The 26,063-nt window shown below is 41.7% G+C and overlaps 2 protein-coding genes across 5 annotated transcripts in view; both read right to left on the bottom strand.

Moving 5' to 3' along the window:
* Window positions 1-621: 621 nt before the first annotated feature.
* On the bottom strand, window positions 622-3,890 carry uraha (urate (5-hydroxyiso-) hydrolase a; the record flags this gene model as incomplete). The annotated part of the gene is made up of 4 exons (XM_079497446.1): window positions 622-711; window positions 1,267-1,402; window positions 1,739-1,878; window positions 3,828-3,890. The coding sequence occupies 4 exons, from the start codon at window positions 3,888-3,890 to the stop codon at window positions 622-624; spliced, it is 429 nt and encodes a 142-aa protein (XP_079353572.1).
* Window positions 3,891-5,577: 1,687 nt separating this feature from the next.
* LOC306920950 (heterogeneous nuclear ribonucleoprotein C-like) overlaps window positions 5,578-26,063 on the bottom strand; it is an 84,203-nt gene continuing 63,717 nt past the window's right edge. For 2 of the 4 annotated variants that reach the window (XM_079497956.1, XM_079497958.1), the window contains exons 3-7: window positions 22,157-22,207; window positions 14,808-14,983; window positions 11,523-11,639; window positions 10,059-10,213; window positions 5,578-7,530 (exon numbers count right to left, since the gene is read on the bottom strand). In XM_079497956.1, the coding sequence (XP_079354082.1) occupies window positions 7,492-7,530; window positions 10,059-10,213; window positions 11,523-11,639; window positions 14,808-14,983; window positions 22,157-22,207 (538 nt within the window). In that variant the 3' untranslated portion in view covers window positions 5,578-7,491. The remainder of the gene's footprint in view (window positions 7,531-10,058; window positions 10,214-11,522; window positions 11,640-14,807; window positions 14,984-22,156; window positions 22,208-26,063) is intronic. The other 2 variants (XM_079497957.1, XM_079497959.1) reach the window with 1 other exon arrangement.

The following is a 26,063-nucleotide window of genomic DNA, read 5'->3' as shown; positions in this document are numbered from 1 at the left end:
ACTACTCAGAACAGAAGCAATGTTCAGTAATAATAATAATAATAATGTTCAGTAATAATTATAATTTCTTATGACATAACTATACATTAATTGTACTGAATACCTTATGTGCCAGCTAGCATGAAGATAATTAAGTAAAGTAAGTATAAATTGTACTAATTGCACTCTGATATTCAATGTATTAGGCTATAACATGACATCACACTTGATCTTTAACTTAATCTGTAGTCTATACAAGTGGTTCCCAAAGTGGGGTCTGGGGACCCCCAGGGGTACTTGAGGGAGTTCCAGGGGGTCCCCATGAGCTAAATGATATTTAGGAACCAAATGGACCCTTATGGGTCTGTAACTCAGAGATTGTACAAATGGAACCAAATGGACCCTAACGGGTCCATTTGGTTCCATTTGTACACTCTCAGAGTTAAAATAACATTGATTTTACAATATAAATTGGGGGTCCAAGAGATAGAAATGCCATTACATGGGGGTCCGTATAGAGCCGTAAACATCTTCTCTTATGGGGGTCTCTGGCATATCTTTTCAAATGGGGGTCCCATTTAATTAGTGTCAATTTGGGGGTCCTTGGCATGAAAAAGTTTGGGAACCACTGCTGTAAGGTCATTAGCTCCCTCTATATGTACTGTATGAGAAACGACTGAGCAGCAGAGGAACATGGAACTTCTGACTGGGGTCCGTTATGGTGAAGACAACCTGCAACAAGAGGAGAAAACCTGTGAACAAATATACATGGATTTTTGATTGATTGATTGAAATATTTTAACAGTTTGCAGAATTACAGTACATTTCAAGCACAAACTCAATACAAAGGCTGTTAACTGTGAGTGGACGACCCAATTAAGCATTACACTTGTTTACAAGAGGGTCCACCATGTTCAATTCATCAAAACATTTAGAGACATACAAATAGATACTTCTATATAGACAAAGAACAGAACAGGAATTCATCATAATGGAGGTAAAAAGGGAAAAGAAACATATACAGTGAGGGAAAAGGGGGGGGGGGGGGGGATTCAGATTTTACGGGGGCCAGTTTCGAATTTCAGCCATCCGTAGGTGCCCTTTGAGAGCGGTTTTGAAGGAGTCCTTTGTGCACACAGAAGAGTACGGTACAATGTTTTGCGCAACCAACAGAAGCTGCACAATCATGAATTCAGTTTGAAATCAAATCTCGGAGGACTGAAGAATTAAGCCAATGAAAAAAATGTTTATGTGTCAAAATAACAAGCTGAACCATGATTTGCTCACCTCAACGTAGGGATAGAAACAGGTCTCTCCGAGGCTCTCCCAGTACTGACCAGTCTCAAAGCGCATCTTGTACACACCAGTCGTGAACCTTTCTCTCGTGACAATTCCCGGGCAACGTCCATCAGCATTAGTTGCCCTATGATAATAATTATAATAACAATAAAGAGTGGTAAACGTGTCCATTGTCAAGTACAAATGAACTCTTCATAGAGCATGATAATATATATTACACATACACATGTCGTATTGATTGATTGATTGATTGATTACTTTATTGAAAAATACATTTCAAAAGGATAGAGTCACAAGAAAGCCGTTAGGCTTGTTTCCGTTGTGGTCCTCTTGGGGAAAGGGGAAGAGGAGCAACAATACAATACAGACAAAAACAAAAATACCTTTGTATTTTGCCAGGAGACAAAAAAAAAACATAAAACAAAAACACAAAACAGAACAAATTCTTCTCATGTGTTACCCTTTTGTGATCAGATTCCACACTCCATTGGTTGGGTCTAGTTGATGAAGGCTCAGGCCCATGTTGGACCCAGGGATCCCCATTCCAGTGTTCAAGACATGGGTGGTGAGAGGACTACCTGGCACTGCTATTTCCATAGTCTAGACATCAACAATGAATGGGAGCCACCAGAGCATGCATTAAAGTACTATAAAACACACAAGATAACCTAGAGCAGTGGTTCCCAAAGTGGGGTATACTGAGGGAGTTCCAGGGGGTCCCCAGCTAAATGATAGTTTGGAACCAAATGGACCATTATAGGTCTGTAACTCAGAGAGGCCCCTTTTCCACCGGTTGGTTCCCAATGGGAACCGGTTCAGTTCTTTTTGGTTTTTAGTCCATGAGCCAGAGCTCCAAAATTGGAACGTTAATGAATTGAGTGGGCAAAACCATACCTATATTAGATTGTTATCACCATGAAACTTCCCCAATTGAGTACTTACACGAAGACAATGATTTATTGTATTACAAATTTTACATTTTTGAGTGGTGTAAACCACTCCAACAGCTTTGTACCCGTGTACCCGTGTTCGTACCAAAATAATGAGCATGGTTACTATGGTCACTGACATTACGTCAGACCACAGCTGATCAGGCTATATAAGACCTTGCACCACTCAATTCACACGGGTGGGATTTTTAAATATGCAAATGAGGCATTATGTAGGAAAATATGCAAAATAATCGGAAATATGAAAAAGCTACTACTGTGGAAGGGTTATCATGTATTAATTTACTTGTATTGATCCTATAAACAATGTAATATAGGTATAGTTTGCCCACCAATTTTGGAGCTCTGGCTCATGGACTAAAAACCAAAAAGAACTGAACCGGTTCCCATTGGGAACCAACCGGTGGAAAAGGGGTCAGAGTGTACAAATGGAACAGGTCCATTTGGTTCCATTTGTATACACTCTGAGTTAAAATAACATTGATTTTACAATATAAATTGGGGGTCCCAGAGATAGAAATGCCATTAAATGGGGGTCCGTAGACTAATGCATGTCAAACTGGGGGTCCTTGAAATTAAACGGGTTGAGAATCACTGCTAGAGCCGTCAAAATCTTCTCTTATGGGGTCCCTGGCATATCTTTTCAAATGGGGGTCCGCGGGGTAATTAGTGTCAATTTGGGGGTCCTTGACATGAATACGTTTGGGAACCACTGAGGGTACAGGAACAAAAATGTCACAGGCTGAAACTGTAAAATGATCTGCTTTATTATCATGCAATTATTAATTATAAGGAACCAAGACCACAGTAGGCCCCACACACACACACACACACACACACACACACACACACACACACACACACACACACACACACACACACACACACACACACACACACACACACACACACACACACACACACACGCCCACACACACTGTAGATCCGCTATTTTTGCTATTCCTCATACAATGAAGTATATCACTTAATGTTATATTATATTGATGTAGGCTACATTTGAATCCAATACCACTCAACATTCCTCTCTCTGCTTTACTCTGCTGCTCTCAGCTCACACACACAAGCAAGCAGCCTCAATTCGCCTACACACTACACATTACACACTACACACTACACACTACACATTACACATTACACACTACACACTACACAAAGATTATGTAGCAGAAGGACTGTATTAGTGATGGGAGTTTAATCCGATTCTATAGTTGTTTTTAGATTAATCTGCATCGGTTTGATTAATCAATCAGACCGATTAATTAATCGGTCCGATTAATCAGTCTGTCTTTACTGATAAACAAGCCCAAAGTAACAGCTTGAACAGATCTACAAGCTCACAATATTAAATAAAAAGGAATTAAAGTTAAATCTGACTTGCCTAAGCCTCCAGTGCAGATACGCTGTTACATGTAAAAATTATTATAATTTTTCAATACAGAATGTTATCATATTGACATCGGTAATCGGTTATTGGCCATAACAACAATTAATTATATCGGATATCGATATCGGCCAAAAGGTCTCATCGGCACATGCCTATAGACTAGATATTTGCCCAGCATAATGGTTACATTTTGCCATGCTTACCTTATTTTCTGCCAGAATGTGACTCTTTAAACGTTGCAGCCTTTGAACACTCATGTGCACAAATGATCAAAACTCAAACTAGTTTCCGATTTTCCTCACTGTCCTTGCTTTCACAGGGTCTTGGGTCATCTGCTGTGCCACATGAAATGGAAGGGACTTGCTTATCTGTTTGGTTGTTATGTTGTGCAAACAGTAGTTGTGCAAGCTCACCCCTTCATAAACCATTCTATATTTTAATATAGGCCTATACTCAATGAATTAACAAAATAACTTGAAACTGTATTGAGACGGAGATTCTTTAAGCTGATAATGTAATATACCAAAGTAATTTAGCAGTTACTTTTTTTTCATTATGTTGTTGACTTATTTGGTACCGCACGTTTGACTGCTGTGGCAATGACCTCTACAGGCTACAACATGCTGTAACCTCTGGGACATAATCTGTCAGTGAGAGAAGCACGTTTCAGCAATTGTTTCTAATTAGTATGGCACATTTACATTGCAACTGTTTTCCCATACAATATAACTGTATAATTAACCCATTTAGGCCCGACGTCTAAAAAAGAATATATATTCAAAGATTTGTGCCGCATTTTTACGATTTTTCAAAAATAGCAGACCTACAAGCTCGTAGCGCGTCACTCGGTGGCGCGCTATGAGCTTGTAGATCTGCCATTTTTCAATAGCTTAAGTATAACATAATGCTTAGTTAAAACACCAAAATGACATAATACAAATTCAACCAATGGCGGATCTGAATTAGAATTTGTAAACGGTATTATTAACACATTGTAATAACCCACTTGTATGATTGTCCCCAACATTGAATATGAAATAATTAACATGCATTATGTTATGTTAAGCTTATGGCCCGGATGCATAGTAACTTCACAAATGTCAGCATTAACACACTTTGTTGTTACTTTCCATTCAGCCCTAAGTAATTCATTATCTTTTTGAGCCTGAAAGTACAGTAGCTCATCCTGAGTACTGTAGCATATAACTGTTTGCAAAGTGGCCTATTGAAGTTTGCTGCCTTCCAGGTGCATGGCCGATAAAAAATACTAATACCCATGGTTGGTCTATGTGTCACAAACGGAGCACAGCGTGCAGCCGGGTGTCTTCTGGGTGTAGCAGGGTGTTCTCATGGTATAGCAGGTCCTATGGATGTTGGTTCTGGGTGGGTCTGGCATCTCTCTGTTTCTCCAGTAGGATGTGCTCCCTGGCATTGCTTGGTGTGCGCCGTGGTCATGTTTGGAGTCCTTCAGATTCTTTGCAATGGTGCGGAGGACTGTTGCTTTCAGGATGTGCACAACATGGTTATACAGGCTGGTGCAGGGTGAGGTCGGGTGCCTGGCAAGTGAACATTTGGGCTTCATCGATTGCATACTCTCTGGCTGGGTATAGTAATGTGGAGGAGGCGTTTCTATCACTCCTTGACAAACTTGCATGGCCACTTTGTGTCTTTGTGTCATTTGCACCAGTATGGATGATAATGTGAATGGAGAAGCCAGGTGGTCACCAGCTCTCTTTCGGGTGAATGGTCCACATTATGGCTGACTACTGCGAAACTATGCCCGACTGTCTCTTTATGGATGAGAGTCAACTCTGTTTTGCAGTGACGTGGGACATTTTGTCAACAGCCTCTGACCTCATTGTTCAGCCAGGAATTGACACTGAACACTACCTCTCTCTCTCTCTCTCTCTCTCTCTCTCTCTCTCAAAGAACACTCCACAGGCATTTGTAGTCATTATGAAAATACTTTTACTACATTGACATTCAGTGCTTCCATTTAACTTCCGTTGTTAATGCAAACCAAAAGTATCTAACACCGCTACAATTGTAATAAAAAAAAAAAACAGTCTCTTAAAAAAAAAAAGAACCAATAACAAACACCAAAACAAAATGCAAGGTAAAAACCATACAGCTGACCGGTTACAGGAAAGTTTACAATAATACACAATATAACACTTTGACCTCGACATTTCCCCTGCTTTTAAAGTACCAGAACATAGTTGAAGAGACAAGGAAAGCGCATTGGCAAAAAGAAGACTTCATATCAAAGCAGAAGATGATAAAGTGTGTAATATCTTTCCGAGCTGTCCAAGGTCAGGGACACAACAGAATAGGCTACACACTCACACGCACACGAAAAATAAGTTACAGTTGGAGGCCATCGATATTGTCCTTTTCTTTTTGCTGAGGTTTGCGTGATCTGCGCAAAAGGACAGTTAACCCATTTTGGGCGGGAACCCCTTTTGGTGTTTTAAACATTATGTTATAATTTAGCTATTGAAAAATAGCAGATCTACAAGCTCATACGAGCTTGTAGGTCTGCTATTTTTGAAAAATCGTGAAAATATTTATTTCAGAAAACTGGAGGATTTAGAAGGATTTTTTAAAATTTTGAGGTCAGGCCTAAATGGGTCAAATGATAAGGGACAATATCGGTGGCACCCAACTGTACTTCACTACTGAATGACTAGGACATGACTTTCTGTCACATCCGTGAGGCGGGTCCCAAATACATTTGTAGATTAGATAGTAGATTCTGAAATACCCTGTCATCATTGGAAAACTCTCTTAAAAAGTAACAGGTATTTAATTACAATAGCTATAGGCTTTTTTATGAACACCAGTCTCTCTACGCAAGATTCCCATCATTGACCTTCGTTTCAAAATGGCAATATTCTGAGTCGGTGGTTAAGGTTAGCATGATCTTCAAAGCCCATATTATGTTACTACTTGTACTTTTCCAGTTTCCTTATGATTTCCATTCAGATTAAATACACCTTGCATAGCTCACACATCTCTTTCCAGGGAAATAGCATAACCACGACCACTAGTAGCAAGTGTTATGTTGTGAAAATGACAGGCAATGCCATGACGATGCAATATTATATATTTGAATCTGTTTTAGCTGTCAGATATAATTGCTGTCTGTCTAGTATTGTGAATATGAGTGTGCAATTGTCTTCCCCACGACTGGGCTGAACCTTTATTGGATAGATAATCCATCCGATAGATTGCAAAAAGCAAGGGTAGAGGAAACAATATGTGACCAGATTTGACTGAGAGACTGCCATCGCGCAAATTACAGCTTTTCACCAGAGGAGAAAAACTTTCTTTTCCAAAATGAGTAAATAGCACAGGCAGACTTCACATACTAGAGCATGTCTGAAATAAGTGTCAGAGCTGAAATCGACATGTAAATATGAAATGTTTAAATATGTAGCTAGGTGTAATGTTAGAGACCACAGAAGTGAACCTTTCAAGCCTGTTTTCTCAACTCGCTGTTTTCTGCAAGACATTACTCTATAAGCCATATCTCAAACTGGTGGGTCAAACTGAACAACCAATATGTCAATTTGAAGCTATGATTCCCTGCTTTCATATGACATGAAAGAAAAAATAAAAAAAAAATCCAATGGCAGTCCCTCAGTCAAATTTAGTCACATATGTCAAGAATAAGATAAATAAAAGCCGTAAATGTGTAAGATATTGTGCTAACAGCCTAGGCTATGATGTTGTGGTATATAAACAGTGTGGCAGGGAGTAGAGCTGCTGATACGGATGGATGTTGGATCAGTGCAGGGACTGTTCCTCTCTTCCTCTGTGAGTGGCACTCAATTCATCTCTTCTCTCATTTCATCCTCACATTTCATCCTCAAGGTCAGAGCTGTGGTTACTCATCTGTGACAGACAGACAGACAGACAGACAGACAGACAGACAGACAGACAGACAGACAGACAGACAGACAGACAGACAGACAGACAGACAGACAGAATTTTAGCTCATAATGCACATAATGTTCTTATTACAGTTATGTTTTTATCTGATGTTATACACTGACACCACGCTAGACAGGAACGCCCAAAAACTTCACATCCGGTTTTAGCCTGGGGTAAGAATTTTCTATGGCTGCCAATGCAACTTGGTCCAATCCTTAATCACATGCGGACAAACATCTATGCCGATGCTATCTAACTTGCGGAGGTAGCGTGCCTGTCCACGGGCAACAGATCTTTCAACGTATGGCATTGCAAATACGTTTGATAATCGCTACTCTGCTCAATATTGTTTTTAAAATGCCGCAAATTGCATTGCAGTAAACGAGAGCAAATCACAACTTCCCCAGGGGGTGGGCGGAGTCACAGTTTGAGGCGCTGATTACGCGCCGTGGTGTCAGTGTATAGCAAACAACGACATGTCATGTTTCATATTCATTGGCGCGTGCAACCGCTAAATCAGTGATTATGCAAGACATGATGCAGACTATAGAGCGTCGCAGTCCCGCCCCCTCGAGAGACCCGGAAAAGAAATCCCCGTTCATTTTCCTCAGACTTTTCAGAAAGTATTTATTTAAAGACGTTTACGCCGCGGACGAAGCCAACTCTTGTCGTGACAAATCATGACAATAAACACAATGTTTTGGGCCAAACAAAGAATTAGAAAGTATAGAAAAAAACGGCAGGTTACAACAATTTTGTTGTTGTTTTTCTTCTTTGTAATTATTTGTTTGGTCCAAAATATTGTGTTTGTTGTCATGATTTGTCACGACTCGAGTTGGCTTCGTACGACGCTTAATAAAAGGTCTTTAAATAAATACTTTATGAAATGTCTATGGGAAAAATGCATTGGGATTCATTTCCTGGGCCTGGCGTCGTCATGAAAGGGGGTGGGACTGCGACGCTCTATAGAGCGTCGCAGTCCCGCCTCCTACCCTGGACCAGGAAATGATTCTCCGTTCATTTTCCTCATAGACATTTCAGAAAGTATTTATTTAAAGACGTATACACCGCGGACAAAGCCAACTCGAGTCGTGACAAATCATGACAATAAACACAATGTTTTGGGCCAAACAAATAATTAGAAAGTATAGAAAAAAACGGCAGGTTACAACAATTTTGTTGTTGTTTTTCTTCTTTGTAATTATTTGTTTGGTCCAAAATATTGTGTTTGTTGTCATGATTTGTCACGACTCGAGTTGGCTTCGTACGACGCTTAATAAAAGGTCTTTAAATAAATACTTTATGAAATGTCTATGGGAAAAATGCATTGGGATTCATTTCCTGGGCCTGGCGTCGTCATGAAAGGGGGTGGGACTGCGACGCTCTATAGAGCGTCGCAGTCCCGCCTCCTACCCTGGACCAAGGACAGTCTAAGAAGGATGAGACGCGAAGACCGTACGGGCGACGCCATGTTGCTTATGGTGCTCCATGGAAGGAAAGAAACATGCGCAATGGGCTATATGCAGCCAACACTTCCGCGTTCAGCTTCCTTGGTCTCAACTGCGCATGTTTCTTTCCTTCCAAAGCAACATGGCGTCGCCCGTACGGTCTTCGCGTCTCATCCTTCTTAGACTGTCCTTGCCCTGGACCAGGAAATGATTCTCCGTTCATTTTCCTCATAGACATTTCAGAAAGTATTTATTTAAAGACGTATACGCCGCGGACAAAGCCAACTCGAGTCGTGACAAATCATGACAACAAACACAATTTTTTGGGCCGAACAAATAATTAGAAAGAAGAAAAAAAACGGCAGGTTACAACACTTTTTTTGTTGTTTTTCTTCTTTGTAATTATTCGTTTGGTCCAAAATATTGTTTGTGTTGTCATGAGTTGTCACGACTCGAGTTGGCTTTGTCCGCGGCGTAACCGTCTTTAAATAAATACTTTGAGAAATGTCTATGGGAAAAATGCATTGGGTTTCATTTCCTGGTCCAGGGTAGGAGGCGGGACTGCGACGCTCTATAGACTAGCATGGCACGCATGAGAACAGAGCCATCACTTCTAGAGGTTAATTTACCGTTATAGACTCATTTACCGTTATAGACTCATTTACCGTTATAGACTCATTTACCGTTATAGACTCATTTACCGTTATAGACTCGGTATACCAGGCTTTCATTTTCATCTGCGCAAAAAAAAAATGAAAGCCTGGAGGAACGCATTGGCCGCTCTGGTCTAAAAGTGGGAGGAGTCAACCCTTCCGGGTGGGCGTCGTTCCAAATGATGTGACGTAGCGCTGCACTAGGGGGGGGGGGGGGGGGGGGGGGGGGGATAGGAGGGGCCGGGGGTGACGGACAGCTTGTAGGTCTGCTATTTTTGAAAAATCGAAGAACGACTGACATAGAAACATAGCTTTTTCAGAAAACTGTCAGGATGTAGAAGACAATTTTAGAATCTGATCTCAGGTCAAAATGGGTTAATTAATTCACCGTGTGATGGTCATCATCCGTGGCCTCGCCTAGTTCGGGGCTCTCTCTCTGGATGCGATGGCGAGGACTGGGTGGAGAGAGAGGGGGGAGTAAATGTTCGGGGCTGCTGTCAGGATATGGTGAACCGCCCGGACTGTCCTCCCTCAATGGAGACCCTGTGACATAACGCACGCACACACACACACACACACACACACACACACACACACACACACACACACACACACACACACACACACACACACACACACACACACACACACACACACACACACACACACACACACACACACACACACACACACACACACACACACACACACACACACACACACACACAAATGACGTTGACACTTTGACACAAATTTGTTTACATTCTCTGTGAATGAAACAAGTGTTGTGATTTGGTCGAAGAATATGGTATCCTGGGGAAATACATCTGACGGATGTTCCGGCCCGTCACTTCCACTCTCTGCCCACAACCACACCAGAGGGTCGCCATGCAACTCCTTGCAACCATTATTTCCAACGGCATGTTGCAAGGAGTTGCATTGGTGCGGTTTGTTTTGTTGCAAGGAATTGCGAGTAGTTGCAAGGAGTTGCAGCTGGTGTGGGTTGGGCCTTAGGTTGTCATCAGGCTCTTCTCTTCTCAGATGAGGAATGGTGGTCTTGGTGAAGCTATGCAAGGTATCTGGGTTGTAAAGCCTGATATCTTGGTGCGTAGGAGTCGTACAGTATATGGTATTAAGGGGTCTGGGTTGTAAGGCCAGCCGCCGGACACCTTGGTTCATATGTGTTGGTGTTCTTGAATCTTGAGCCCCTGCAATCACCTTGAGCCTTGTGTCTTGTGTCTTGTGCCTTGAGCCTTGAGCCTTGAGCCCCTGCAATCACCTTGAGCCTTGTGCCTTGAGCCTTGGCTCGGTATCTCCAACGATCCCAAATCCACAGTCTACTGGAGGCTGGGACCGAGGATAGTATGCAATGTAGCATGAGCTGAACTGTGATTTTGGTCTACTTTTGTGGAGACAGAGATACAGAGACATGTAGGCTACAGACAGAGACAAACAGAGACAACCCTCCTGTTCTAGACGGCTAGGCCTATATTCGAGCATACTGACGTAAAAACAAGGCACCAATAAATTGCTCCATGGTTAACGGATACAATAGAATAGACTAGAGCTACTGACAGGCTGAATGACTGAGTGGACCTTTAATGGCAGATGCCTAAGCAGTATTGCACGCAAATGGCCACATGAGGGCAGCAGCAGCAGCTCTTTCAAGGACATCGCTGATAGGCGAGAACATTGTTCTCAAATCTCAGTCTGTTCAGCATGCTCCACACACAGCCACCCAAACAAATGAGAAATAAACAGTGATCTCTCCACTAGCCTTCACAATGCTCCTTATTCTCATAAATAATTAAATATTGACTCTCGCCAGCCTTATTCCTGCATGTGGACTCACCTCTGTGGTCATTCCCTGCCTTTGTGTCCATCCTATCCAGACTGTCGAGCAGGCCATCGATCTGCGTCTTTATCAAAGTCAGTTCCTTCTTAATCACCTGCAACTCCTCCATACGCACTGGAAAGGGCAGAGAGTAGAGAATTACAGCAGCAGAAAACATCTCAGGGAGAGCTTTAAATGACATTCTACACAATTCGATGATTGCGGGCAATCACTCGATATGAATAAGCCGGCACCCTTCCACTCTTATTTTGTTTTAAAGTGTCAACACACGCACACTTCTAGTGGGCAATAAAAAAAATGTAGTGTAGCTGAGTAGCCCTAGCTGCCTGTACCCCAGAATCCTAGTATCTTCTTAATTGGATGTATTGATTGATTGATTGATTGATTGATTTGATTGGTTGGTTGGTTTATTAGACAGAATGTATAAACCGCAACAGAGTACAGTCAAACACTCAGTCCAAAGGGGATAGCACCAAATAAGGTCCTTGAAGGTCTTGTTTCCATTCAAGACCTATATGCAATCAATTCAGAGACAGAGATGTAGAGATGTTTGGTTTCTCACGAGACCAGGGTTGGTTTGAATCCATGTGGTTACATTGCATTTGTCTCCACAACAGTTTAGATTACTGCAATTCCCTTTTTACGGGACACATTAAAGCAGAAATACTTTCAGATTATTTTAGCAGTGTATTTGAGAATGAACCTGAAGGGCATGTTATACCTGAATTGCCAAGAGTGGAAGTTCAGCATGCAGAACGCTTTATAATAACAACCGAGGACACCAAAACAACTGCTACAGAGCATGAATATTTACAAATCACCCAGATGGGCCAGATGCAATACACCCTAGGATAGTAAAAGAACTAGCCTGTGTGATCGCTGAACCAGTAACGATGCTATTTAACACAACTTTGGAGGAAGCAACTTTACCAAGTGGTTGGAAAGAGGCACAAATCAGTGCAATATTTTAAAAAAAAGGAAGTAAGGCACTGGCAGGGAACTACAGACCTGTCAGCCTGACATCTGTTATATGTAAAACAATGGAAAGATTAATTAGGGGACACATTGTAGATCATATGAAGGCCAACAAGCTCTTTAGTAACAGCCAGTATGGCTTTATATCGGGAAGATCAACCACACTTCAACGTCTCACGTTTCTTGATAAATGGTCAGCATCTTTAGATAGAGGACAGTCAAAAGCTTTTGATAAAGTTCCCCATAAGAGATTAATATTAAAATTAAGGTCTTACTGTATAGACAACAGAGTTATAGGTTGGGTACAGGATTTTCTTAGTAACAGGAAACAGAAGGTGGTGGTTAATGGAGCCACTTCAGATTGGAAGTCAGTGACCTCTGGAGTCCCACAGGGATCTGTATTAGGCCCTGTGCTTTTTGTTATTTATATAAATGATCTACCAAGTGAGATACAATCCGATGTCTACCTTTTTGCGGACGACACAAAAATATTTAGAACTATAACCAATGACCAGAGTACCAGCAATTGGTGTGACAGGTGGTTACTGAAATTAAATCCAGATAAATGTAAACAGTTGCACATTAGGAAAAAAAAGTGACAACTTGGCTAATTATACAGTCGGAGATCTAGTGATGCATCAAGTAGAGGAAGACAAATATATAGGGGTGGTGGTTGATAATTCACTAGAATTTGAAATGCACATCTCTGAAAAAGTAAAAAAGGCAAACTCCATGTTGGCGATAATTAGAAGAACCTTTTTAAATTTACGTAAAGAACTATTTATGCCGTTATATAAATCCTTGGTGAGATCACATCTTGAATTTGCAAGCTCAGTCTGGTCTGGTGCCCTTACAAAATCAAATACATAGAGAAAATAGAGAAGGTTCAGAGAAGGGCTACTAAATTAATACCAGGGTTGAAAGAAATGTCATATGAAGAAAGGTTAAGACACTTACAGTTACCAACGTTAGTGTACAGGAGGCACAGAGGAGATATGATCGAGGTCTATAAACTTGTTCACCAGATATATGACTTTACAGCCGAGCCTGTTGTCCAACAGGTATGAGTTGAGAGGGAATTCTCTTAAACTCTTACCACTAAATTGTCATTCAGAAAAGAGTTGTCAGAGCATGGAATAAACTTCCGGAGGAAGTGGTCCAGGCTCCTTCAGTCAACACTTTTAAGAATAGACTTGACAAAGTTTGGTCAACAAAATATTTTTTGTATAACTATAGGGCTGGCTTGTAAGGTCATAAACTGGTAAATACGGGACTTGAAACTGTATTATGTATAGATAGAAGAAAAAATAAAAAAACAAAGGGTGCGGGTCAACATGAACTTTGTAAAAAAGAAGAAAAAGAAAAATATGATTGTATATATGTATGTACTTGTGAATTTGAATATGTATTTACCGGTATGTCTGTTATGAGTCTGGCGTAGAGGATTTCATCCTGTGCTGGAAATCTTTTCAATACATTTCAATAAATTGATTTAAAACCTTTTTACTATTTACAAGGTTTGAAATGGTTTAGCTCCTAAATACAGCTGTATATCCATATACCACGGATACTTATTTGTTGTTTCTCAATGTGAAGCTTTTAGAGTATACCTGGTACCAAATGTGCAACAGTGTGTCAATATAATAATATTGACGTGACTTGACCTGAAGTGCGTGTGTACTGTAGGTAAATGGTGCATTTATATAGCGCCTTTAACCCATTCAGGCCTGACGTTCGAAATTTAAAAAAAAAAGTTTTCTAAATCATGACAATTTTCGGAAAGATTTGAGGCACATTTTAACGATTTTTCAAAAATAGCAGATCTACAAGTTCATAGCGCGCCACTCGGTGGCGCGCTATGAGCTTGTAGATCTGCTATTTTTCAATAGCTAAATTATAACAATGTTTAAAACACCAAAAGGGGTTCCCGCCCCAAAATGGGTTAATGGTTAATGTGGTTAAACACTAACGTGACATGGATGCGTTCGAGGTCTCAATGGATTATCCAAGGCGCTTTACAGAGATTGTGCATTACATTCACCCATTCACACAGACATTCATACACCGATGGCAGCGGAAACCGTGCAAGGCACCAACTAGCACATCGGGAGCAATTAGGGGTTCAGTGTCTTGCTCAAGGACACTTCGACAGTGACTCTGGGGGAGCCCGGGTTCGAACTGGCAGCCTCACGGTTACCATCCAGCCACTCTACCCCTGAGCCACCGCCGCCCCCCTAGGTGTCAAGTGAGAACATCATCTAAGGCAAACGCATCTAAATCACAGCCTCTGTCGGCTTGCTCACGTACACTTGGCCGTGGTCGTGCTGGTGGAGTGGGCCCTGGAGCTCTTGGCGTGAGCTCTGTCTCGGCTGCGTCTGTGCCCAGAGGGGAAGGAAGAGGAGGAGCGCGAGCGCTTGGCCAGGCTGGGTCCTTCGTGGGAAAGAGCGGGCAGGGACGCAGGCACGCGCTGGTAGTCATACACCCTAGAATGGCAAGACATATGATATGTGTTAAACAAGTATCCTATACTGAAAGTCTTTGACATACACTGCAGGGTGTTTGTAATGATTTAAAAAAAAATTATGGCATGGCAATTGGCTATGCAAGAGGCTACCTTGTCTGTCTGCTATAATCTTTTTTTTTTTTTCTTATAATTTTTTATCCCACGATTTTGTGACCCATTTTTCACCCCAGTGTCAATTATCTAATGTGATCCTGGGCTCTACACACCCTCCGCCAACCTAGTCCCCATATATGGGGGACATGGGGAGAGCAACGGACTTGAACTCATGCTTCCTTCATGCCTGAGTGTCCAAGTTGCTCCTTTACACCTGACAGGGGGGAGTTTCCCTGGTTGGACATAGTGCGCGGAAGGAACACGTTATTCCAACCAGTTCCTTTCCCCTCCATCAGGCGGCCCGGCTGGCCAGGGGGAGGCAGTTTAGAGACCAGGATTACTGCATGTTTTTTGTGAGGGTACCTACCCTAGAGGACACGGGGAGAACATGCAGACTCCACACAGAAAGGCTGCTATAATCTTGCAAACCGCTGGTCTGTACCAGTTCCAAGTGTCTTGTGCAGTACCTCCACTAATGTTTTCCCACACATGTTTTGTAGTTTTAAAGTTCATAATGGAATGGTCTTGGATCGTGCTGAAACCTTGCCAAATCTTTGAGTCATACATACGTCATATGTCATAATAGACTAATGTCACAAGGTCAGGTGGCAACATGAAGTGCGTGATCCACAGTGAGCCATGCGGTTACCATATATGGATATGGATTCATAGATCTACATGATGCCATTTGTTTATGAATGTGCGCTTTTATGTAGTATTGTCCAACTGTATACAGCAGCCACACACACACACACACACACACACACACACACACACACACACACACACACACACACACACACACACACACACACACACACACACACACACACACACACACACACACACACACAAAAGGCGTTAACATATAGAACCGAAATTAGGGGAAGGGAGCTGGGAAAGCCCTGACAATGCAGGAAATGAGTAAGGAAAGTTCAGTTATTTGAAGGATAAATACAGTAGGCTATAAACCCATATATAACATGCTCCTCTATCTTTGTTCTTTATCTAACCCATTTTGACCTGAGATCAGATTCTAAAAATGTCTTCTACATCCCGACAGTTTTCTGAAAAAGCTATGTTTCTATGTCAGTGGTTCTTTGATTTTTCAAAAATAGCAGACCTACAAGCTCGTAGCGCGCCACTCGGTGGCGCGCTATGAGCTTGTAGATCTGCTATTTTTCAATAGCTAAAGCATAACGTAATGCTAACACCAAAAGGGGTTCCCGCCCAAAATGGGCTAATTCAATTCCTCAGTTCTCATCCCTCAGTCTCTCTCCCTTGCTTGCTCCGGACAGCTCATATCCCTATCTTCCACTGCATCTAATTGCTTCTGTCATGGCAAATCAAAAACTCTCAGTCAGGCTTGAAGGGAATGTGACAGAAGGGTGTATGACACTCACACTGCGGATACTGTGGATAGTGGTTACAAAAATGACAGCATTGTGTGTTTTCTGTGTTTGGATGCTGACATTACATTTGTCTGTGCAGTGTGCGAGTGTGTCCTTTCCTATCTGGTAGATAAAAAAAAACATTGTGTGTGTGTGTGTGTGTGTGTGTACACACACGTGCGTGCATGGAGGGGGTTCTCAGTGAGTTTGTACATTACATTTGTCTGTGCAGTGTGTGAGTGTGTCCTTCCTATCTGGTAGATAAAAAAACATTGTGTGTGTGTGTGTGTGTGTGTGTGTGTGTGTGTGTGTGTGTGTGTGTGTGTGTGTGTGTGTGGACTGTGCGTGCATGCGTGCCATTCTTGCCTTTGTGAGTGTGTCCTTGTGTACTTTGGGTGCTTTAAGTGCTTTAAGTAAATATCCATGAGTGCTCAGAAATTATGATCATTACTGTTGTAAAGTATTATGAATATTTAAGCGTCCTTATAAGTATAAGTGTTACTGTATTTTTAGCAATACATTAGCATACTGTGTCTTACAGTAGTTCACAGAAAAATCCTCTGCGTTAACCCATTTTGGGCGAGAACCCCTTTTGGTGTTTTAAACATTATGTTATAATTTAGCTATTGAAAAATAGCAGATCTACAAGCTCATAGCGCGCCACCGAGTGGCGCGCTACGAGCTTGTAGGTCTGCTATTTTTGAAAAATCGTGAAAATATTTATTTCAGAAAACTGGAGGATTTAGAAGATTTTTTTTTAAATTTTGAGGTCAGGCCTAAATGGGTTAATACATCCATTATTTGTAACTCTGAAAGTGTACAAATGTAACCAAATGGTTTCAATAATTGTACACTGTCTGGGGGGGTTACATGAACACTGAGGATTTGACTGTGTTGACGAGCAGGTCGTGAATGGGCACGGCATCATGTGCAATAACCCATTTTGACCTGAGATCAGATTCTATAAATGTCTTCTACATCCTGACAGTTTTCTGAAAAATCTATGTTTCCATGTCAGTCGTTCTTCGATTTTTCAAAAATAGCAGACCTACAAGCTCGTAGCGCGCCACTCGGTGGCGCGCTACGAGCTTGTAGGTCTGCTATTTTTCAATAGCTAAAGCATAACGTAATGCTACCACCAAAAGGGGTTCCCGCACAGAATGGGATAAGGAGATAGCCACGCATGGAGCAGTAAGCCTCAGTGCGAACTGCTGAGGAGAGAGAAAAGCACCTCTGATGTTCCATGTAAACACTTAGTCTCAGTGTGGCTTTAACCCATTTTGACCTGAGATCAGATTCTAAAAATGTCTTCTACATCCTGACAGTTTTCTGAAAAAGCTATGTTTCTATGTCAGTCGTTCTTCGATTTTTCAAAAATAGCAGACCTACAAGCTCGTAGCGCGCCACTCGGTGGCGCGCTACGAGCTTGTAGATCTGCTATTTTTCAATAGCTAAAGCATAACATAATGCTAACACCAAAAGGGGTTCCCGCCCAAAATGGGATAAAGTGGATTTACCCACTGAGGTGTTCACTATAACCACAGCTCATCTCTCTCTGTTAGGATGCCCAAATGTTTGCACAATCCAATCCAATTAAAAATAAATCCAATAAAAAAATGTGATCCAATTAAATCCGATTTGATTCGATTCATTTGAATATTTATCTTCTATATTCTGCTCATAGATTCATATAGAGTACTTCATCTAAATGCAGACGGACAGACGGACGGCTACATGCATGCACGCACGCACGTGCACACACCCACCACCAAGGTGTATTCATCTACTCCCATGAGACCATAACGCATTTTGGGCGGGAACCCCTTTTGGTGTTAGCATTATGTTATGCTTTAGCTATTGAAAAATAGCAGATCTACAAGCTCATAGCGCGCCACCGAGTGGCGCGCTACGAGCTTGTAGGTCTGCTATTTTTGAAAAATCGAAGAACGACTGACATAGAAACATAGCTTTTTCAGAAAACTGTCAGGATGTAGAAGACATTTTTAGAATCTGATCTCAGGTCAAAATAGGATAAGAGAGGCTTTGAGTATTGCCTGTGTGGGGAGGAGACACAGCAAGACCAAAGAGCTGAGGGAGTTGGAGGCAGACAGACAGTGTCATTTCAGAGAATGGAAGCTCAGGCTCAGACAATGAGAGACTATGAGGATTAGAGGTGTGTGTGTGTGTGTGTGTGTGTGTGTGTGTGTGTGTGTGTGTGTGTGTGTGTGAGGGCGTGCAGGGGGTTCTCAGTGAGTTTGTGCTTATGCAAACTGTATATTTTTTCTGCTCCTTATGTGTGAACTTGGGAGACAGTCTCTCCATACACACACACACGGATAACAGCTCAGGCAGAGACACAGCTTATTTCTGTGTGGTCTAATGCGCGCACGTGCATGCGCGTACGTACGCACGCACGCACGCACACACACACACACAGAGACACACACACACAGAGACACACAGAGAGAGACACACACACACACACACAGAGAGAGAGACACACACACACACACACACACACAGAGAGAGAGACACACACACACACACACACACAGAGAGAGAGAGAGAGAGAGAGAGAGAGACACACACACACACACACACACACACAGCTGTCAGTAGAGTTAGCCAGCTACACAGGGCATAATCATGCACCGTGCTCAAAGCAAATTGAAAATCATTGGCGAGTGTTTTCTCTTGAGGAAAGAATGGAAAAATGCAGAGGGAGGCAAAACTAGAAAAGCGATTAAAAAAATGACAGCGTAAACTCACAGCAACGAACCACAGAGGTATACAGTATTTGTACGTGAGAAGGCAGAAAGCGACAAAAAATAAGGCCTGAGGTGTGTATGTGTGTCTACGTTTGTGTATAAGTTGTGCGAGAGCGTTTGCTGTGACAACAGCCTTTTTAGTCAGATGTGCTGAGCACTGTATTTATTGTGTGAAGCTTCCGAGACCTCACAGTACCTGGGGAGATGGAAAGGTCCCGCAGCAATTTCAATATAGAATCAGACTTTATCCCATTTTGACCTGAGATCAGATTCTAAAAATGTCTCCTGACAGTTTTCTGAAAAAGCTATGTTTCTATGTCAGTCGTTCTTCGATTTAAAAAAAAATAGCAGACCTACAAGCTCGTAGCGCACCACTCGGTGGCGCGCTATGAGCTTGTAGATCTGCTATTTTTCAATAGCTAAAGCATAACATAATGCTAACACCAAAAGGGGTTCCCGCCCAAAATGGGTTATAAATGGACGAGAGTCAACTCTGTTTTGCAGTGACGTTGGGACATTATTTTTTGTCAACAGCCGCCTCTGACCTGATTGTTCAGCCAGAAATTGACACTGAAACACTACATCTATAAGGACCACATGGGAGCGGCTCTCTTTGAGCTTCTGTTCCGTTTGTCTGTATAGATGTATACTAGGGGTGGGACGATATGGGTTCCTCACGATACGATATATATCGCCCTCGATAACGATAATATCACGATATTCGATATATTGCGATATTTGCGATATATTGTATGAAATTTCATCAACGATATATCACGATATCTGCAACTACAAAATACTTGCAACTGAAAAAATGCAGCATTTTGTATTCCCACAAAGCTGTTTGGAGACTTTGGACAAATCACCATCCAGTAATTCAGTACCTTCTTTTCTAAACATGTTGTTCATCACTCATTATGAACAACATTTCAAATTAAAAACAAAAGAAAGAATTATTTTAATAATCAATATCGATTATTTATTGCGGGAGGACGTATCGATATATATCGCCATATCGATATTTCAGCACACCCCTAATGTATACTGTATACTGTACTGTTCATCTGTGTTGAGGACCCCCTCTAAATGAGATGTTGCATCTCAAGGGGTTTATCCTTTCAATAAAGTTATATAATAATAATAATAATAATAATAATAACCTCTCTCTCTCTATCTCTCTCTCTCTCAATCCAAGGACCTGGGATGGCTTCAGTAGCTCAGATTTATGTTATTAAAAGTGGTTCTGATGATTGGAGACTTAGTTTTCGCCTGAATCCTCAAAGATGACCACACAGCACAAACCGAAGCATGTGTTTAGTATAGCCTACCGTAGGTGTGTTTGAGCATGCATGTGTGTATGCATGTGTCCACCCCTTAGCCTGGAATGAGTAGTAATAGCAATCAATGATTGATTGATTGATTGATTGAATACTTTTTTGGTCAGAAATGTAAACACATACTGTATGGTACAGTACATTAACCCATTTAGGCCTGACCTCAAAATAAAAATAAAATCTTCTAAATCCTCCAGTTTTCTGAAATAAATATTTTTACGATTTTTCAATAGCTAAATTATAACAATGTTTAAAACACCAAAAGGGGTTCCCGTCCAAAATGGGTTAAAGCTAAAAGGACAACACAAAAACGTCCTGGGGCCTTGTTTCCATTATGGTCCTATATATGTATTCAATTCATATAAAAAGTAAAACTAATTGTTTTCGGAGGTCTGAAGCGTAGCTTTTTAGTGACATTGAGGTGTTGGAGAATCAAGAGGTGGAAGCGTAATCAAAATGGCATCGAATGAGGGCTCCAGCTACAGTCACGAGAGCAGTTTGGTTGACAAAAGAGGAAATCCTGCCCAAAGACCTTGTTCTGTGATGGACTTTCTTGATCACTTTTGATGCAATGTTTTCACCCGTCACCTGTTTGGTGTCAAGAATAGAGCCGAAATAGGTAACCTCTTCTTTGAGATTGCTATATTGCCAACTCTGACCTTTAACCCCTTTTGGGCCCTTTTGGTGTGTTAACCGCTACCATTATTTAATCCCTCCGTCGCGTCCTGCCAGGGTTTTATCGCGCGTGACACTTACTTTGAAGAGCCAAATATCCGTAATCGCATTTTACTATGAAACCATTCCGTGTGTGTTGACGAAGCTGGTGCTTGTTCTCTCGGTCGGTGGTGGAAAAAGTGGACCGCGAGTATCACAGCGCCTGCTACAGGCCGTTGAAAACGCTTGTCTGGGACAAAGCGACCCCTGCAATGTCGCTTCTGGAGATAAAGCCGTCTGAAAACAGAGCAGGCAATGTAAGTGGATTCGCGCGCATCTTCAAAATGGCCGCGGCCATTGGCTCAGAAGCATAACAGAGCTAACGAACGGTAGCTTTTAATACGATCGTATTAAAACATGCATTAAATAATACATCAAAACGGCTTTTCCGGGTGTGGCACGGTACGCTATTCTACGTGTCTATGTTCCTGGCGGGCCTCGTGTTAAACATTATGTTATAATTTAGCTATTGAAAAATAGCAGATCTACAAGCTCAGAGCTTGTAGGTCTGCTATTTTTGAAAAATCGTGAAAATATTTATTTCAGAAAACTAGAGGATTTAGACGTTTTTTTTTTAATTCCGAGGTCAGGCCTAAATGGGTTAAATCATTTGCATTACTATTATGTGCAAATGTATCCGAGTTCAGAACGGAGGGCATCCTCAACTTGCATTTTGTCCTCGCCTGAGACCAGGGGCCGAGTACTGAGTCATCAGCGAACAAGAACAAATTGCAGTTGGCTGTTTTCATGTTGTTAATGTACTGTAGGATATAGATAGGCCTTCTCTGTCACACAAAGACTCCAAAAGTTCCAACACATATACATACAGTACCTGTCATAGTAGTCTTCCTGATAGCTGTCATAGTCCAGGTCAAACTCAGATCTGCGAGAGAGAGAGAGAGAGAGAGAGAGAGAGAGAGAGAGAGAGAGAGAGAGAGAGAGAGAGAGAGAGAGAGAGAGAGAGAGAGAGAGAGAGAGAGAGAGAGACAAAGAGAGAGAGAGAGAGAGACAAAGAGAGAGACAGACAGACACATTTGAGTGAATGTGTGTTAGATGGATGTGAGATAGATTAGAGACAGGGTGAGTGAGTGAGTGAGTGAGTGCAATGGACATTGATATTCTGACTTTACATGTAAGAAATGTCACAATTATGTTCAGAACATGGGAAACCCACCATCATCAACTATGCCAAATTGTCAGGCGTGTGAATATGGTTACTAGAGCGATTGGGCCATGCATGTACAGTACTTAGAAATAAAGTCAATGACTAGAGACTAATGAAGCTAAAGCATAAAGAAATCACATTCAGCATTTCTCCCTAATGCCAGTAGTGTCGCACGCACACACGCACGCACACACGCACGGATCCAGATTTCAGACACACCAGTGCAGCTCTCTCAGTGAGAGCAGTGGATTCTTGTGGTTTGTTTTTCTATAAACATATCAGAATATACAGCAGGGGAACTATATACAAGATAGGTTTAACATGTCAGAATATACAGCAGGGGAACTAAACAAGATGAGGTTTTCATTGCTGGAATTAAAGGCATTAGTGTTTCTCAGAATCTCTTGCCAACAGCAGAACCACATTGGCTGACTTGCAACGAATCCTGGTTGAGGAATGGGACGTCATCCCACAGCTAAATGTGGCTAGGTTGGTGAACAGCACGAGGAGGAGGAGGTGCCAAGATGTTGTGGTTGCGTATGGATCCTCCACAGTCCCCACACTATACCAAGGTCCCTTAAAATTAATCAAATGTAAAACTAAAATGGCCAATATGTGTTGTATTTTCCTCACTGTGTCATTACTGTGGGAGAGTGCAATCATCCAATGTCCACCAAAGGATCTCAACTCAACACAACAGTGAATAGAGAGGGTATATGCGCATGCATAAAGTGGAGTGGCAGGCCTGGGCCGTGGCTCAGCGGTCCAGGCACCTTGGCCGGTAGTCCAAGTCTGGCAGTGTGCCGCGGGTTCGACTCCCGATCCCAACGGCCTTCACTGCATGTCACTCCCCCATCTCTCTCCCCATTTCCTGTCATCCTACTGTCTGTCCCTCTATAAAAATATATATAAAAAAAAAGGCGAAAGCCACAAAAAAAACATTACAAAAAAAAAAAAAAGTGGAGTGGCAAATCGAGTTGCAAAGTGAGTTTAACATTGTTTAACGTTGTTTAATGCAATCAGATAGAACTTTTCTGTTTGGATGTATGGGCTGTCAAGGCCAGAAAGTAGTTTTTTTTTTTTCTCCACTCAGTAGGCGTTCCCGGCTTCCCGCATAACTTCCGGGTATGATGATGTCACGAGCATATACCCTCTCTACCAACAGAAAGACTATTGATGATATTCACACAGCTGCCATCTTGCCAGCAAGGTGATACCTAGGTGACACTTCCCATAGACAGCCCATTCATCCAAACAGAAAAGTCCTCTCTAATTATATTAAACACCGTCAAAATCACCAACATTGCAGCTGTAGGGAAAGCTTGAATTATCCTCTTTCAATCTGTAAAGTTTTTGTTTAATAAAAATCCACCGTAGACATTTTATGAGCTACTTCCTGTCAAGAAATTCCTTGCATATGATTAATTAAGTACCAGAGTTTGGAAGCACTCGTTATCAGTAAAGCAACCTCCTGCTGCCTCCTGCTTTATGTGCACATTCTAAACAGGTGGTACGCATGGCAGTTGAGTGATAGTCAACGAGCACTTCCAAACTCCAGCACTTAGAAAAAAATCATCTGCAAGGAATGTCTTGACAGGAAGTAGCTCATAAAATGTCTACGGTGGATTTTTATGAAACAAACACTTTACAGATTGAAAGAGGATAATTCAAGCTTTCCCTACAGCTGCAATGTTGGTGATTTTGATGTTGTTTAATATAATTAGAGAGGACTTTTCTGTTTGGATGAAGTGTCACCTAGGTATCACCTTGCTGGCAATATGGCAGCTGTGTGAATATGGCTAATTGCAGGGGATTTTGGCACTTTTTGGGAGAGCGTGCGCTACCCACACACATTCCATGAATGCTCGATCTTTACAACATGTAGTAATTCACCATTTTATCCAAGGCTTCGCAGGGTGAGTAACTGACAGAAAGAGAAAAAAAAAGTCATTTTGGAGGTGAAGTATTCCTTAAAGGAGAATTCCATGCTAGAAGGCTTTCTTACCTTTATTTGTAGTTGTTACGTCCCCACCAAAGAGGTCCAGGTGTTATTTTGTGCAAAAGTGCATTATTGGCTATTTCCCCTACCATAAGCCCTCAATGGGGGTTGGTTTTTTGTGCTAATTCGCTTATTTCCATCGAAATAACTAGTAAAGTGTGCCGCTTGGGATACTATTTACATTATGAAGAGAGGATATATTAAAAAAAAGATTTTTGAGCGATGGAAATAAGCGAATTAGCACAACACCCCATAGCCCCATTCAATTCAATGCAATTCAATTCATTGAGGGCGGTAGGGGAAATGCGCTTTTGCACAAAATAACACCTGGAGTTGGTGGGGACGTAACAACTACAAATAAAGGTAAGAAAGCCTGCATGGAATTACTCAATTAACATAATGAAACCTGTTAAATTGCTGCAGTAATTTTGCTGTTAGAAGTTTGCAGTTTCTTTTAACAAACAATATCCTTCACTTTAATGTGTTAGAAGGCGGGGTTGCCAATCTAACCCCAGCTGTGTTACAAAGGTCCTCCTAACAGCACCAGTTACACTACACACCACTACCCTTTCAGCTGAGAAACAGTACAGTAGGCTATATTCATACATCTGTGTCTAAGGTTAGATCATGTCTGTAGGAGTGGAATTTATTTAGTGAAGACAGTTGACAGGTATAAGCACAGTTGTTTAGATATGAATTACTTTCAAGGTGAGTATACCAGTGCAGTTCTATTGTACGTGTATTTCTGTGATATAGTGTGTGTGTGCGTGTACATTTGTGTGTATGGGCAGCCTATAGTGTACAGCCAGAGGCAGATGGACAGCAGGGTCACTGAAGGCTAATTCATTTCTTTTCATAATTTTTTCAGATGCCAGAGCAATTGAATCTAGCTATAAATCATCTCACCACAAGTGAGGGAGGGAGACAGAGAGAAAGAGTGCGTGTGTTTGTGTGTGTGTGTATGTGCGTGCGTGCGTGCGTGCGTGCGTGCGTGCGTGCGTGTCAGCCTCAGGCCAGAGGTTTCCTCCCACGTGCAGTCGTGCTAAAACAGGTGGCATTCCCTATAGATCGTAACGGTGAGCGAGTGAATGAGTGAGCGAGCATGAATGAATGAATGCGGATCCATTTTTTGAGTGGTGCAACCACTCCAACGAACAGCAATGTCCGTGTCCGTGTTTGTGTGTGACTATGTGACCAGTACCAATGAGTACCAAAAGTGGCACTGTTGTGCCAGAAACGGAGAGAGAGAGAGATAGTGCTGCATGTTGCCTGCTAATGAGAGAGAGAGAGAGAGAGACAGAGAGGGGGGTTTGCACCACTCGGTTCACACGGGTGTGATTTTTTGTTAGTTGGCTAAGAATCTATCCACATGGAATTTAAATCAAATTAACAATACGTTTGATTGTAAAGTGTATTTTAGAATAATAATTATCTGGGTATTTAAAGCAATACAAAAAATGGTGTTTAAACAAACTCCTTGAGGGTGATTCCTGAGCTATAGAAAGTGGTATTTTACAAATGTTAATTAATTCCTTTCTTAATTAATTCCTTTCTTAACTTGTCAAAGTGTTTTCT

This window comes from Electrona antarctica, assembly GCF_951216825.1.
Source record: "Electrona antarctica genome assembly, chromosome: 3".
NCBI lineage: Eukaryota > Metazoa > Chordata > Actinopteri > Myctophiformes > Myctophidae > Electrona > Electrona antarctica.
The sequence above is the reverse complement of the archived record's forward strand: the minus strand, read 5'-3'. Positions and strand labels throughout refer to the sequence as shown.